The sequence below is a fragment of the Mauremys reevesii genome, linkage group 1 (genome assembly GCF_016161935.1).
Source record: "Mauremys reevesii isolate NIE-2019 linkage group 1, ASM1616193v1, whole genome shotgun sequence".
Lineage (NCBI taxonomy): Eukaryota > Metazoa > Chordata > Testudines > Geoemydidae > Mauremys > Mauremys reevesii.
Window position 1 is genome coordinate 229,753,511 of NC_052623.1, and position 17,190 is coordinate 229,770,700.

Genomic DNA, 17,190 nt, shown 5'->3' on the forward strand with positions numbered 1-17,190 from the left:
GTGTAGTTTCATTCTAGCACTTTCCCTCTTTGAATATTGAACTTGCAAGGGTTCCCCACCCAATCTTAAAGGTATGAAGAGGATGGTGGTTCAACCATACTCTCCTCTTTTCCCTCCAGGTGAGGGAATTCCCTGAGAAGCTCACACCTCTTACTGCCATTATTCTGGTGTTTACATTAGGCTTGTAAATTGTTTTTTAAACTACCTTTAGTTAAACTGGTGCAACTCAGAATATAGATAATAAGGCCTTATAGATTCCTGTTCCTCATCACTGTAGTGGGGTGTGTGACCTTAACCACACTTATGAGTGGCCCCTTAAAAATACTTAGCTTACAGAGCCAATTTTTTGTCTTGAAATTCTGTATCTGGGCTTGGGCAATTCCACTTGTGCATAGTGACAGGCTACTTGGAATGGAGCTGGGGAGCAGCGTGGCCCAGGCACTGGTGTTGGAAGGACCTGGGAGCAGACCAGTTGGAGCCACCAACTGTCTTAGGTGTGATGGGGGAACCAGGGAGCATAGCAGCTGGAATGGGGAAGAGAGGAAAGAAGTTAGAGGAAAGGAAGTGAGGGAGAGAGAGAGATAAAAAAGAGGGAACCAATGCTAAAAATAACTTGGGAGAGGGAGTGCTATATTTGCAACAATCACCACCTTCTGATGTATTGCACTTCCACAAATCAGAAAAGTGGATGTGTTTTGACTAGGCTAAACTCCTTCATCGGAGTTTGAAGTCAGTTGGACTTGTGTTCCTAAACAACTTAAGATGAGATTTTCAGAAGCCCTTAGGGGCTCTTTAACTTTTTGGCCTGTATATAAAAAATGTTCACAGTAACTTTAACATACTGAATGTCTAAATAACTTCATTGTTAACACTGAAGTAATGTTGTTTGGAGGAAGCAAAGATTTTATGCCACAAAGAGTTTTTAATGTTAATGCCTGATGCTGTAAACACTTGTCTGCACTATCGCTTAAGTCGACATAAGTGACATCGCTCAGGGGTGTAAAAAACACCCCTTCCCCCAAGCAATGTAACTTACATCAATTTACACCACGTTAAGGCAGTGGGAGATGCTTTCCCATCGACATAGCTTCCACCTCTTATTGAGGTGAATTAATTATGTCAACGGGAGAGCGCTCTCCCATAGACTTATCGCATCTTCACCTGACCCACTAAATCAAATCATTGCGTCAATCTCAGTGGCACCGATTTAGCACCAAGCTCTTAAACATGTCTTAAGTTTAAGCACTTGGCTAGTCCTGTGGAAGACAATGGAACTACTCATGTGAGTAAATTTACAGTCAGTTTTTACAGTAAGTTTACGTGTTTGCAGCATCAGGGCTTTAATTTTCAATATTTTTGTTTTTTTGCTTATAGCAGTCTTGCAATATTCAAAGACAATACCCTACTAGTAGTGGCAGTTTAAAATTTATAATTAATTATAATATACATGTTCGTTTTTATCTAAAGTTGCAATAGTACATGTGCTAAAATTAGTTTTACAAAGCCTCAATCTGACCTAAATTGTTTTGGGGGGGAGAAATCAAGTGACTTAAATCTTTGAACCCTGTTTGGAAGTACTATTTTGTATCTCTCACTCACCCTTGTTTACAGAGGCCATGATTCCAATAAAACTATGGTTAATGGTAAGACTGGACTTTGGAGGCTTCTTTCTTTCTTCAGTGTGTGGCTGATCCACTTTGTGACAGAGCACTTAGTTCATCTGTTTGTCGTAGAACCATAGTGTGGAGGGTTGGATTTGATGACTTCTCAAGGTCCCTTCCAGTACTACATTTCTATGATTGTATGAAAAACAGCCAGCCTCTTTAAAGTACTGACAAATGTAGAACAGACTTCCTTAAGCCAGTGGTTCTCAACCAGGGGTCCGGGAGCCCCTAGGAGGCCGGGAGCAGGTTTCAGGGGTGGGGCGCCAAAATAAACCACAGAGCAGGGCTGAACCCAAGCCGTGGGGCTAAAGCCAAATTCCAAGCAACTTGGCTTTGGAGGGCCGCCTGTGTTGTGGGGCCACAGGCAATTGCCCTGCTTGCTACCCCCTAACGCCAGCCCTGGTTTTTAATCTACTGGATATGCAGAAAAACAGCTGTTGTGGCACAGGCGGGCCATGGAGGTTTTTATAGCATGTTGGGGGGGGGAGCGGCGAGGGGGGCAGCTCAGAAAGAAAAAGATTGAGAACCCCTGCCATAAGCCACTCAAATAAATGGGGGGGGGGGAAAGATATCTCACAGCAGAGACGTGTGGTGGTGGGGGGGGACCAAGCATTTTTATAAAATATTTTCTCTCTGCCTTGTGTAATGGTCAAGGCTGTTGACTTAGTCATGGGCTGTAGAGCCTGAATCAAAAATACTACTTGTGTTCAATTGAACTGATACGTTAATTTCCAGTGTATGTACTTGAATTCCATGTAAAATGTAGTGGAAAGTCAGGAACACAATTGCAGTATATTGCCCTGAGAAATCTGATGTGAAATTATCTATATTTAGATTTCTAGCAGTTTTTTAACTTAATTTGCAATTTAAATAAATGTAAAATCAGTAGACTGACTTCTGAATAGTAACTTGTGTAAAATGGCCACTAGTCTTGGCTTTGGTTCAAGAATTCCCAGTAATGTCATACCATTTTATTTCAATAAACGCTGTTGCAGTACAGTAGGCATTGCATTAACTTTGCAAATAACACTCTTGAACTGGAACTTGCTTAATGAGAGAGAAAACATCTTTTTTCCAACCCATAAATTTTCAAAGCAAAATAGGATTGATTAAACATGATCGTAATAAACAGTTGCTGACTCCTTTCTAATTGCCAGATATGCATTATGCATCTTGGAAGCCTGAAAAGTCTGTGGATAGTCATGCCATTACTAAGGCTCAACCTCAGTCCATTCAAAACCCTTATTTGATTTTCTTATTGGTGATTTTCTTTTCTTGTCTATAGTAAGCCAGAAGTTTTAGTCTGTTCAAAATCAGACATGTTCCTAACTTGCTCATAATAATCTCAAAACTTTTCTACATGCTTTGCAGTATCACATCTGGTCTTGGCCCAAGGCAGTATATAGGCATTCATATGTGGAGGTAGAAGTTGTTCTGGTTTCTGTACCAGTGGAAAGTTTGAGGTAAATGTTTTGGTAGTTTTCTTTGTTTTGAAGGTGGGGAGGAAGGACCACACTGACTTACTCTACACTCACATTCTTAAGGTGGGGAGGGCAGGGCCTGCTTTTGGATAACCCTAAATGAGGAATAGTCATTTAGTGATGCCTGGAAAAACCAGTCAAGAAGTAGCCAAAAAATATTATTGATACTCTTCCCCTCCCCCTGTGTTTTCTCCTCCTCATTCTGTTCCGTGCAGCACTATGATGCTCACAGCTGTTGAAATACTCTGGTTTTTACGGACTGCAATGCACTGCCACAGTCTCACTTCCTTTCCCTCCAAATTAATTTCCCAAACTTGATTTTAATCAAATATACATCACTAAATAGCATTCATTTCAAATTTTAGCAGCTCTAGGGATTTGCACTCCAAAGTGCAGTGAGCTTTTAATAAACTTTGAAAAAGGAGCCTAGGCGCATAGTAAATGGCCACTTTCTAATGCCATCTGAATGAAAGTGGAAGGGTTCCTCTCTCCCTTGATCCATTCCTCCCAAACCCACTTATCCAGAGACATGCACACTTTTCATATGGCATTGGAAAGTAACCAGGAGTTCTCATGGGTCTTCTCTTGGGCACTGTACTCTGGCATTCATTTTAAACCACAAGGTTCTGGCACACATCAGCCTAGTCTGCTCTCTGCATCCCTTGTTGATTGGCCTAATTTAAGGTTTTAGTCCTTTATCTTCAAAAGCCCTGCACATGATTAATCCCAGCAAGTTTATTATTTGTATTACAGTAGCTCCAACAGAGGGTGGGGCCATGTTATGTTAATACCTTTACATACACACAGTAAGGGACAGTCCCTGCTCTGAAGAGCTTGCAGTCTAAATAGATGCCACAGACAAAGGGTGGGAGAGGAAACTGAGGCACAGAAAGGTAAAGTGAGATGCTGCTTCATTTCAAGTCCATGACCCATGCAACAGCTATGTCCCTCTGGAACAGGGGTAATCAATTTATTTTTTTTGTCAAGGTCCAAATTTCTTGGCCAAGATCCAGACTCCAGAGAAAATACAAAAATAATAATAATGATACATAAATAAAAAGATGAAAGCATCTGACAGTTCGGATTTAGCCCCTGCGCCACCTGTTGACTACCCCTGCTCTGGAACAATGGAGCTTTCAACCTCTAGATGGAGATTTGCACATACAAGGCTTGGTCTACGCTTAAAGTAATACTGGTATACTGCATCAGTGAGGGGTGTGCAATAATAGCACCTGTGATTGACCTAGCTATGCTGACAAATTTCCCAGTGTAGAGTCAGCTGTGTTGGTGGAAGAGGGCTTCTGTCAACACAGCTAACATCATTCAGGGAGGTGGTGTTCCTACCTTGACAGACAACCCCTTTCTGTTTGTGTAGGGGCTATAACTGTGCTGACATAATTATGCTGGGGTAGGCTCTGTAGCATAAACATAGCCTCGGACAGATTTTTTCAGAAGCTGTTCCACAACTGTGGAACTCTGTCGTTTTGAAGAGATTGGAAGAACTAACTTATTTTTGTCACCTGCAAATTTGAGAAGTAAAATCCACTTCTCTGCCCTTGCCTTCACAGGGTACAATAACTTATAACACACAAAAGGTAGAGATTTACTCTTAGATTTCTTTCTTTTTCTTCGATAAGGTACTCAGATGCAATGTTAAGTGGAGCGCTCCCTTATCCCTCCCATGAAATGTAACCTAGCCACTTTGTCAGCATATGGCAAGCTATTAAACAGGAGTTATGACTTGTAAAACTTTTAAATTAATTACACAGGTTTCTTCAGAGTTGGTAAGTTCTTTGAACCGTAGTGTAATAGATTTTATGCGGGCGGTGCTGATGGAGAGACAAGCTCCATAGTCTCCATACAATTGAGGTAATGGGGAGGTTGGTAATGGTCATCATGGAGCTTGGTTCTGTAGCAGCAAATACAGAAGGCCCACAAGTACATTCTGTATACCTTGCAAGCTCTAAGGAAGAAACTGCACTTAACTAACCCATCTCGGCATCATTTGCCAACCTTGAGACCTTACTTTTAGGATGTCTTTGAGCTTCTGGAAAAGGAGTTGTTTCTGTCTAAAAGCTCACAGGCTCCGCTGTGTGTGTGTGTGTTTCTTGTATCTATCTGACCCTCACAACCTGTACCTCTGGAGGTCATGCCCTTCTCAAGAGCAATGAAGGATTTAAGTTCAGAAGGGATCTCCTGGAGATCCAAGAGGCTCAAACTACTCCAGTGATTAACTCCAAAATTAATTGCCTGACCTCCTAACATAGTATACTTGTTCTTGTTCAAGATAAATGAATAAAACTTGGAATAAGTAATTTTTTTATACCCTGATATCTCCTTGTTCAATTAACATAACACTTTCCTTAAAAACATAAGACCCCACTAGCAAAGTTTCAATAAGTGTTTTCAAGGAGAGGTGAAAATAGGTTGTTTGCCATCTCGGCTTTAGAACTTTCATCTAACATCCAGCTCAGTCAGAGCTATTCTCCCCCCCCACTCTCCCCTTATCTTCCTCAAGATTGATTATCCAGAATAATCTGTTCTGTCACAACCCAGTTATCCAGTAACTCCACTCTGCAACATTATAGGAGTGCATGGGTTTTCTACAGAAAAAATAAGACAGGTCTGGGACTCTGGTCCAAAGAAGCTGAAAATCCGGGATGGCTATGCACAGTAAGGGAGCGAAAAAGCAGTGTGTCAGATTGGATTAGAGTAAAAACAGTAAATACCATGATAACCTTTGTGTGGACTATAGCTTGTATGTGTGTAAATAATTTAAACAAAACACAAAGTTTGGGAGCAGGGTCTTACAGTGGTGCTCGGCATGGAAAGCTAACAGGAAGAGGTGAGCTCAGAGGAGGAACTTCAAAGACAAAGGTTGCATGGGGACACAGGTGCAGGAAGGAAGTGGAGACTAGAAGAGTGGCAAGGTGCATGCAGTTGGGAGAAGAAAGGACAGGACATGTTGTGGGCCACAGTAGGAGACAGGAATACATCTACGGGGGCACAGCCTGGAAAGCAACAAAGGGGAGTTTGCATTTGATACAGAAAATGACTGGAAGCCAGTGTAGGGATTAAGAAGAGGGGTGATGTAGTAAGAGTAACATGTAAGGAAAACAATTTAGCTGTAGTCAGATGGATTGAGGAGTGATGCAAGTTCTGGAGGACGAAGCTGCTGTTGTAAGACGTGAATGACTAGGGATGGATTTTGGAGGAAGCAGTCGGATGCTTAGTGGCCTTAATACAAATGGCAAAGAAGAGAAGTCTAAAAAGTCAAGTTCCTGCCATTCCTAGTGCCCTCTTTAGGGATTAGAACTCTTTGTCAGCCATCAAATTGGATATCAGTTTAACTCCTGTTTTTGTTTAGACTTAAGACAGTGTCTGTGACAGGCCTGTTCTCATAACAGGATCTGTCCAAGTTTTGCGGGTAGAGTGGATTTCAACTTAATGTCTTTAATTCTTCAATTAACTTATGTTTAAAAAGTTAACTTTGGGTTTCTATACTATCTCTGGATTCAACCTGTCAATTTTGGGAGGGTTAACAGTTGCATTGTTCTTGCCTTTAAGAAATTTTTTTTTATCTCTCTCCTGTTGCTGTATGCAAAAACCCACACAAACAAGGGGAAGTGACTGACTGACTATACAGAGGAAACAGTGGAACTGACTGACTGTGTGTTGTTTATACGCACCAAGTAACAAGCTTAAATTATATGCTTATTGTTTAGTCTTATTAATCTGTGTCACAAGTTCAGAACAGGAAATTATGGTGAGAAAATGCCACAAACAAAAGATCTGTCTCCTTCATTTCTTCAGATATATCTGCTTAACTTTTTGACCCCAACAAAATACCTCCCCGAATCTGTGTTTTTTATTTTTGTCCTACAACACCTGTGGAGAGGGAGCTAGATTCTTGGTACATTATTAACAGAATCCTCAACTATGTTCTAACTGTATAATTTTTATTACTGGTGATCCATTTTACTTATAAATTGAGTCTCTTTTAATATGTAGTCATTGAGAGGTAATACGCTTAGAGCTCTGTAATGCCATTTTTATAGTTGTTTCAGAGTAGAATTGTACTCCAAAGTAGAACATATGCCACTCCATGAAATAGCTTGGATTATCACTGGTTTTCCTTCCAGTTGGAGTTTTACAGTGTTGTGTTGTGGTAGCCAGACAAAAGTCATAAAAGCACCCTTTTGATCCGAGAAGAATGTGGTTCAAAAAACCAAACTCCCTTCTCTTTTTAAAAACTGGCCTTGGATTTTCTATAGGTCAGCTCTTTATAGCCTAAAACCAACAGTGTTCAGCTTCCTTTTCCCAGGCAGAAAGCTAAAAATGGAGACAAACTTTTCTGCTCAGATCTAATTTGAAAGATGAGGCCCAAATTTCTCATCTTGGATTGGAATTATAAAAACCCCCAAATTTGGGGTGGTGGTGGGTAGATTGGAGGGTCCTGGTAAGGTTGCCAGGTGTCCGATCGAAAAGGGACCCTGGCGGCTCGGGTCAGCACAGCTGACTGGGCTGCTAAAAGTCTGGCTGGCAGCAGTGGTCAGCTCCTGGAAGTAGCGTGCATGTCCCTCTGGCTCCTAGGTGGAGGGGCGGCCAGGGGGAGCTCCAGCTCTGCGGCTCCCATGGGAGCTCCGTGACCAATGGGGACTGTAGGGGTGGTGCCTGCAGACAGGAGCAGCATGCAGAGTCCCCTGGCCACCCCATGCCTAGGAGCCAGAGTTGTATGTCACCGCTTCCCGGAAGCTGCCTGAGGTAAGCACTGCTGGGAGCCCTGCCCCACCTTGGAGCCCCCTCCTGCACTCTGAACCCCTTGGCCCACCCCGGAGCCCAAACCCCCAGCCGGAGCCCTCATCCCCTTCCACACCTCAACCCCCTTCCCTAGCCCGGAGCCCTCTCCCACACTCCCAACCCCTCATCCCTAGTCCCAACCCAGAGCTCTCATCCCCAGTCAGAGCCCTCATCCCCTGCTCCAGCCCAGAGAAAATGATTGAGGGTGGAGGAGAGCGACGGAGGGGAGATGGTGTGAGCTGGGGTGGGGCCTGGCGGCAGGGCAAGGGTGTTTGCTTTTCTGCAATCAGAAAGTTGGCAACCCTATGGCAAGGGCTCATCTCCATTAACTTGGGAGGCCATTGCAAGTTGAATCAATATGCTTTCAGTCATTTTATTCACAAAAGGCTTGAGGCTGCCTGAAAACCAAATAATAGCAATATCTAGCCTTAGGAAGCAAAGAGGGTAAGTGTCACTGTACTGAGGAGCTGGAGTGTTGTGGGTAAACAACCGTAATCTGATCAAACATATTAAGGGTACATTAACAAAGAACCATTTATTACAACATCAATTGCTTATTAATTTGTTACAGTCCAACTGGTCTACAGGTTACTCACAATCATGTTTTGTAACTACAATACACCATCCACTGACAAGTTTATAACTAACAAGTCAGTAACAGGCTTACAACCTCCCCATCAGGCTCCCTCCTTATGACCCTTTGACCTCACTCCTGTCCCTGTTCTTTTATTAGTTGTCCCCCGCACTTAGTGGGTTTCCGTGGCCCTGTGGATCCTCCCCTTAGGCTGGGGGGGGATCCGTTAGCATGGGGCTGGCTTCCGCCCGCCCCCTCTCCCGGATAACCCAATAGTACAAATAAGCCACTTGAAAATGGAACCTTAGTGAGAACCCTGCATATGCAGAGATGAGTGAGTAGTGCTGAATGCTTGTTGATGGATGAGAGTCACTCCTTGAGAAACCCCACACTTCTTCTTCTTTGGCCATTTAGGATATGGTGGGCAAAAGGGTGAGAAGAGAATTTCCTGACTCTGAGAGATTAAGGCTCTTGCTGAAAGTCCTTTCGTTATGACTCTTGCTGCCTGTGCATGCTGGGGTATCCCAGAATAGCATTATATACTGCACATACTTTCCTTTATAACCTTATGAACTTCTTGAACTTCAGCCTAGTCAAGTCTTATTCGCCTCTATTTACACTTTAAAATTTTCCACTGCTTTTATAATATCTAGCATAGATAAAGTGGCAAACTCTCTCCCCTCCCCCATCCCATGTGGCTACAGTTATACCAGTATAGTTTATTGCCAATCATCAGCAAAGCAGAATAAACTGTACTGTTATAACTTTATAACAGTATAAGGTGCTTTATAACACACTAGGATTTTTACTGGCATAATTATCTGTGAAAAAAATCACACCCTGGATTGACATAGTTACACCAGTAAAACGCTTTAGGTGTAGACCAGGCCTTACTCTTATTCAGTTGAGGTACAACCTGAAGAAGATTGTCTGGTTGCACTTTGGTTTTGAAGTGTCAAGACTTTTTTTTAATGTATCTTTGATTTGGTTGGAAGTCTCTAGATGCGACTGGTTCCTAGAGAACAATCTAATATGTAATGGTGCGCTCTAGCTAAACCTTTAGGCTTCTCTTTGATAGGTTGGTCATCAGATTCTTGCTTTTAAAGATGGTGCTGGTCTTTCAGGTATGTGTGGTTTCTCTGATCAGGTAAATCCAGTCTTTGGCTGTTCAGAGGCTAGGTCGTTCTCTCTGACACCTGCCCCTCCCCCCCCCCCCCCCCAAACTTCTAAGGTATTTTTTTAAAGCCTCCTTAAGGACAATCTACACTGAGGTGAGGCTATTTAAATTGCAACTCCTCTCTAAACTATTACAAATAAAAACCCAAATTTTCCCCTGCTAGTGATTTTTCTCTCTCGCCCCATGTAGGGTTCCTTCAAGGAACTCCACACACTTCCATCATTTTGGGGAGAGAGACTGGGAGAGGGGAAATATGTATATGGGCAACAAAAGTTCACCTCTTCCCCCCCCCCCATGTCTGTACTCTAATACACAAGAAGAAAAGGGGTCTTTTGCTCCCTCTCTTTGTGCACGTGTCCAGTGTAGGGTTTCACGGGGGTCCAGGGGAACAGGATATGATGTCATAGAGGGAAACATGCGCACCCATGGAGATCAGTGGTGGCGGGTTGTCTGCACTATCTGCAGAGGGGACAATAATTTGAGCCTTTGTAACAATTTCCAGTCTCTCTTGGGTGCAGAAGTCTGTGAATGCCATTCTGTTCTCTCCTAGCTCATACTTAACTAGCTTAACCCTTCCCTGGGATTTCCTAAACCTTAGGCCTAACTGTTACCAGTTCTAGTCATCTGTTACAAACTTCTCTTTGCCCTAGAAAATGTTAAGGCAAAATTTAAGGGCTTGGCTACACGAACTCTTAGTTTGTGGCAAGCTGGGGTGTAAATCTACTCCACACTCACCTCACATGTAGTTAGTGTCCTTGTGCACCTTGCTGCTGCTGCTAAGTTTCCTAGCGTGCACTGATCTACTCCCATTTCAAAGCAGCATAGGTGAAAACACACTTGGGGACTTTCAGTGCATGGCAACAGGATCCACACACAGCCACTTAATTACTGGCAGGCAACCGTGGCCAGTATCTCAGCTTGCCACAAACTAAGAGTTCATGTAGATAACCCCTAATTCTTGTAACTCTAATCCATAACCCCTTGTTTTGGAAGCAGGGCAACTGTCCCAGAGGTTAGTCTGTGAATATTAAATGTCCTTTGCCACATGTGTGTGCACACGCAGCCAGGCTGGCAGGATCCTTGGGCACACAGACTTGGTTCTTTGTTTGCAGATCACCTTTTTTGGTCCAATTTTGAATGCAGAACTTCAGATTAGGATAGAGCAGTGTTTCTGTCACTGCCTTCTGTATTTTCTACCCCTCTTACAATGTGCCCACGTATCTCCTTTGCTTACGAGTACTTTATGCTGGGCAGACTTGGACTGATGAGCTCAGCAGACATATGAAGAGTTATTTTTACCACTGTGCCAGAAACATTGACCATCACATGACATAAATCTGGTTATTCCCTTAATTCACTGAAATTACTAGTGGGTCTTCTTTTAGGAAGAAATAAAACTGCCTACAAAGCATTGTCTTCAGCATATTCCAAAGTTGTCTTCAGTGTGAAAACATCAGTATGATGCAGTATTCAACCTGATTACAATAGGTCCTCTCTAAAGCAGTGTGGGATTCAGGGATAAGTGGAAATATATAACCCAGCAAGTTGTCACAGTCCAATACATAACATGTCTTCAGTGTGGCACAAGAATGACATTCAGCTTGAACTGTAAATTATGGTGCAATAAAACTTGTGAAATACTCTGCTGGATATGTACAAAGCTGGAGACTAATACAGGGATCAACTTGGAATGTAAATATGCCAAAATGAAAATAACATCTTAGTTCTGGAAATTAAATGACAAGGCAATGTCCTCCTCCTTCATAATAATATTAGTCTAAAAATATGTAAAATTATCATCCTCATCTACATTTGTAACAGCATAATACTTATTTCTTTAACAACATTTCTCTTTACTCATACAGCTTTTAGGAACTGCAGTCCTTGCAATTGGACTATGGCTTCGGTTTGATACGCAGACAAAAAGTATCTTTGAGATGGAATCCAACAATTCAAACTTCTATACTGGTAAGCAGTGAAGTAATTTGAGTATCATAAATTCCCTTTGTACCAAGAACTTTCTGATAATGGACTCTGTCTTCTTTAACCTTCACAAAGACTTGTCAAAGTGCAATACTCAATTGTTGTCTGAGATTTTAAGATGTTCAGGTAAATATGGTGAGTCTGGAATAAGAACACCTCTCTATCAGGGAGACAGCTAGCTATGTGCTTTGTACCGCGCGGATGCCTACACATACACACTGGTTTAGCATGCAATGGAGATCTAAGATATCTCATAGAAGAAGAGCACTAATAGATCAGTTTTGCCTCTTTGGCTGGCATTAGAGATGTGTGTGTCTGTGTTTACACTATGGTTACCAGTCCTAGAGACCCCTCTAGATGTGATGAGATAAATCGTGTTTCCCTGTGTGGAGGACTGCTGATGAAGGACAATCCCTTGGAAGGGATCGAAGAACTGGCCTATATCTCCAGCAGGGTGTGAGAGTCACTAGAGCTTCATTCTAAACCGAGTTACTATTTGTGCAGTGACTTGAAAAAAATTACAGTGCAATAAAAGTTATTACTAAACTCCCAAAGTCTGAACTTGGAGGCAACAGGAGTATATATGAATCTTGGTAGACCTGGCTTTCAAACCCCAGGACATCATGATTTGGCACAGAAGATGCTCCAGAACCAGAAAGTCTCAGCAAGGATCATGCTTGTGCACATTGGGCCTCATTGATGCAGTAATATGTCTGGTAGCCTTGGCACATATTCAAATGAGGCAGCCTCCATAGAACCTGAGGGACTTGTTCATAAGCTCACAGATTCATTTCCTCCAAGAGTTTGCATCCTACCCTTTACACACTGGTGTGAAGGGAGCTGAAGTACCATCTTGCATCTACCAGCAGGCAGAGTCCCAAATTCCTCTATTCAAAATTATATTCCCTGTGGATTCACAAAGGGGATGGGGGCTAGAACTAGAGCTGGTTAGAGTTCAGTCTGCTGAAAGCTCCTTCTGAACCACTCTTTGACATTTTCTCTCTCAGGTATAAGGTTAACCTTTTGGATCGCTTGGTAAACTGGGGACAAACAATATAGGTTTTAATACCACTAAATGTAAATATGTGCTTCTAGGAACAAAGGATGTAGGCCAAAATTACATGAAGGGAGACTCTACCCTGTGAAGCAGTGACTCTGAAAAAGATTTGGGAGTCATGGTGGATAATCAGCTGAACAGGAGTTCCCAGTCAGATGCTATGGCCAAAAGAGTTAATGCAATTCTGGGATGCATAAACAAGGGAATCTTGAGTAGGAGTAGTGAGATTATTTTACCTCTGTATTTGGCACTGGTATGGCTTCTGCTACTGTGTCCAGTTCTGGTGCCCACAATTCAAGGAGGATGTTGATAAATTTCCAGAGGGTTCAGAGAAGAGTCATGAGAATGATTAAAGGATTGGAAAATATGGCTTATAGTTAAGATTAAGATTTTGTCGTTTATTTTTAGTAAAAGTCACAGACAGGTCGCAGACAATAAACAAAAATTCATGGAAGCCCGTGACCTGCCTGTGACTTTTACTAAAAATAATTGAGGAGGGGCTGACAGGGGATGGCTGAAGCCTGAGGGTGGGGGAGGGGGCCACCACCTATCATCCTGTGAGGTCTCAGAGCTCCAGGGTCCCCCTGCAGGGGTGAGGTGGAAAATGTCACAGAGGACTCTGGAAGTCATGGAATCCGAGACCTCCATGACCTAATCTTATCCTTATAGCAGGGGTTCTCAAACTTCATTGCACCACGACCCCCTTCTGACAACAAAAATTACTTCACAACCCCAGGAGGGGGGACCAAAGCTGAGCCTGCTCGAGCCCCACTGCCTGGGGGAGGGGGCAAAGCCTGAACCTCACCACTCTGGGTAGGGGGGGCCAAAGCTCAAGGGCTTCAGCCCCAGGCAGGGGGCCTGCAATCTGTGCCCCACTGCCCAGGACTGAAGCCCTCGGGCTTTGGCTTCGGCCCCGGGCAGTATAGTTCAGGCTTCAGCCCTGGGCCCTAGCAAGTCTAAGCCAACCCAGGCGACCCCTTTCAAAAGAGTTGCGACCCACTTTGGGGTCCTGACCCACAGTTTGAGAACCTCTGCCTTATAGTGATAGAATCAAAGAGCTCAATCTCCTTAGCTTATCAACATAAGAACAGCCATATTCAGTCAGACCAAAGTCCATCTAGCCCAGTATCCTGTCTTCCGACAGTAGCCAAAGGTAGTTGCTTAACAGGGAATGAACAGAAACAGGTAATTATCAAGTGATCAATCCCCTGTTGCCCATTCTCAGCTTCAGGCAAACAGATGCTAGGAACTCCATCCCTGCCCATCCTGGCTAATAACCATTGATGTACCTATCCTCCATGAACTTGTCTAGTTCTTTCTGAACCCTGTTATGGTCTTTGCCTTCACAACATCCTCTAGTAAAGAGTTCCATTGGTTGACTGTGCCTTGTGTGGTGAAATACTTTCTTTTGTTTGTTTTAAACCTGCTGCCTATTAATTTCATTTGGTGACCCCTAGTTCTTTATCCCCCCCCCCCCCCCAGTCATTTTTTTTTCCAAGCTGAAATGGCCCAGTCTTATTAATCTCCCCTCATAGGGAAGCTGTTCCATAACCTTCTCTTTGAATAACAAGAATGATTCAGGGTAAGAGATGACTTGATTACTATCTACATAGGGAACAAATATTTAATAATGAGCTCTTCAGTATAGCAGAGAGAGAGAACACGATCCAAGGCTGGAAGTACAACCTAGACAAATTCAGACTAGAAATAAGGTGTACATTTTTGACAGTGAGGGTAATCAACCCTTAGAATAATTTACCAAGAGTCACGATGAGTTCTCCATCACTGCCAATTTTGAAATCAAGATTAGGTGGTGGTGTGGTGTTTTGTTTTTGTTTGGTTTGTTTTTCCTTTTAATAAAAAAAGAAAAAACTCTAGGAATTATTTTGAGGAAGTTCTATGGCCTGTGTTACACAGGAGGTCAGACCAGATGATCACAGTGGTCCCTTCTGGCCTTGGAATCTATGAATCTATTGGTGGAAGTGACTCCAGTTGCCCTAGTGACTGGAATTACATTATCTCTTCAAGGATATGCTAGTCCGATGATTGCTTCCTGAATTCCTCTCAAAGATGGTGTCAGATTTCCACCTTTAATCCTCCTTTCCATATTTTCCCCATTCTAGAAATCTATCTCAGCAAGGCCCTGCTGTGGAAGTCATGTAAACAGGCTCTCTGAGGGCTTAAGCTGCTTTAGATAAAATACTAAAGTCCACTTGGGCTTGCGTGCAACAGCTTTTTAGAATTAGATCTGGTTTCTTCATGAGCACTATACCTAAACAGCTGTCTGCTACTTGTTTCGTTGCGTCCATGAAGCAAATCTACTACTTCGATGTCTATAGAGCCAGTTGAAGACTTTCTGATGGAAAAACACTCCACTGTAAAATTCTGATTTGACAAAATCAAAATTTCACAGGAACACATCAATTTAATTGCAATCGTCAATGCAAAACATTTAATATTTTTTTTCTTCAATAAAGTCAAAGTGGTTCATTTTGACTTTTTTTTATAATTTATATTATAAAAATCAAAACAAAACACTTCATTTTTGTCAAACTTCAAAAGTTTCTGGAAACTTTTTTTTTGTTTTGCAGAAAATTTTGACACCCTTAGGCCAGTTCACATCCAGGAAACTTGTAGGACAGCTCCAAAGTTTTCTCTGTTTTCTCTCTCTATAATTTTTTTAATTGCGCATTGATTATTAATGTTAAGTTGCAGTAGTTGATCAGCCATGGTACTCATGCTGACAGTTTCCTGGTTTTGTACTGTGTATCAGGGACTGGAAGTAGGGAGTCTTTACTGGAGGGTCCCCTACTCTAGGACAGACTGATCTCCATCCCTTTCAAGTAGCCACTTCCCAACTTGGACAGAGCACCATAGTCAATTTACTCAGTCACTTAATTCTTTTTGAGTGTGTGTGGCTGAAATTTTTTCTTTCCCTTTCCCTCTTTAAAAGGCAGAGGAGGCTGAATTTGCTGTGGTTGTAGAGAATGACGGTTTAACTAGCTAAATTATAGTTTTTGTTATGTTCATGTGCCTAGAGGATTCCAAAAGGCACTCATTCATTTAAAAAGGGAAAAACAGCTCTTAAGCTCTATACCAGATGCATATGACTCCTTTTTCCTTCCACCCACATTCTTGTGGAGCCAGTAAACCCTAGGTTAGAGGTAAATTGCAAACCTCATCTGCCTCCAATCAGAACAATTGCAGCCCAGCCCATGTGTCTACAAAGAATAACTTGCAGGATTTGGTTCTGGCATAATTCCAGGTTTTCCCTATATGGGTTTGGAGACACGGTTCTGGTATGAGACAGTCTCTGCCCCTTGCCTATAATAGGCTTGGCAGCGTTAGATTTTTTTTGTTTTTGCAATTTTGGCAATTAATAAATAAATATATATAATATAAAAATTTATTTGTACTTTTACAGTTGTGGGGGTGGTTAGGGCAGGGCTGCATGGGGGCATTCTGTGTGGCCAAGGAGCCCAAGACACACAGATGCAAGGTGGATCCTGGTTTGGCAGAACCAAGACCCTAGGCCAGGGCCGTCAGAAGAAGGACAACAAGCCCGTAGCTGTGAAGGAGGCTACCCCACTGCTGAATGACTCCTGCCCAGGATGGAGCCATTCAGCAGCGGGGTGGCTTCCCCTCACTAACCTGGCTGGAGGTCTCTGCTCTGCCCCATGAGGGTGGCAGCCGTCCCCATATCTTGTACCTGCAGGGACAAGTGTCATGGGCCCTGTAGTCATGCAGGAAGCCCTCTGCAGCTTCAGTGCCACAGCCCCTCTCTCTCTCTCTCCTATGATAGTGGAGCTGCCAAGGGCTCTCTGCCCTGTTGTGTGGCCAGTGACACACAGTCTCTGCAGCAACAAGGTGTGTGTGTGCATGGAGGAGGAAGGGCAGCCTGCACTCATAGATGTTACCAATGGATATTTTTCATTTATTTTTGGTGTGTCAGCTGAAATCAATATTTACTGACATCAGTCTATTTTTACATTGAATCTTGCCAAGCCTACCTATTAATAATGTGTCCTAAACAAACTCTGGGCTTAATGACTTGTGAAAAGGGAGGCAGAGGAGTTACCCATCTTATTGCTTCTTTGAACAGAAACATTTGTTTCCTCTCTTTTTTGCTGCATGATCAGATGCTTTCACTCTAAAGAATCCCCTGTACTCCTTTGAAAATTTCGACCTTAAGAACTTAAACCATGGCAAAGGCAACTACTTACACATGCTATTGCCCTGAGGAATCTATTAAAAAATAACTGCAATCTTACAATCCCTTATTGGTGAGTACTTCACCAGCTTTGTTTTCTCTTTATCCTCAGGGGTTTACATTCTAATTGGAGCTGGCGCACTCATGATGTTAGTTGGTTTCTTGGGATGTTGTGGTGCAGTGCAAGAGTCACAGTGCATGCTTGGCTTGGTAAGTGTTTTTGTTTACGGTAATATTTGATCTT

The 17,190-nt window shown here is 42.7% G+C and overlaps 1 protein-coding gene across 1 annotated transcript in view; it reads left to right on the forward strand.

Moving 5' to 3' along the window:
- CD9 (CD9 molecule) overlaps positions 1–17,190 on the forward strand; it is a 33,492-nt gene that overhangs the window by 6,127 nt on the left and 10,175 nt on the right. Inside the window, exons 2-3 of the mRNA XM_039519974.1 lie at positions 11,562–11,664; positions 17,059–17,156. Of these exons, the coding sequence (XP_039375908.1) occupies positions 11,562–11,664; positions 17,059–17,156 (201 nt within the window). The remainder of the gene's footprint in view (positions 1–11,561; positions 11,665–17,058; positions 17,157–17,190) is intronic.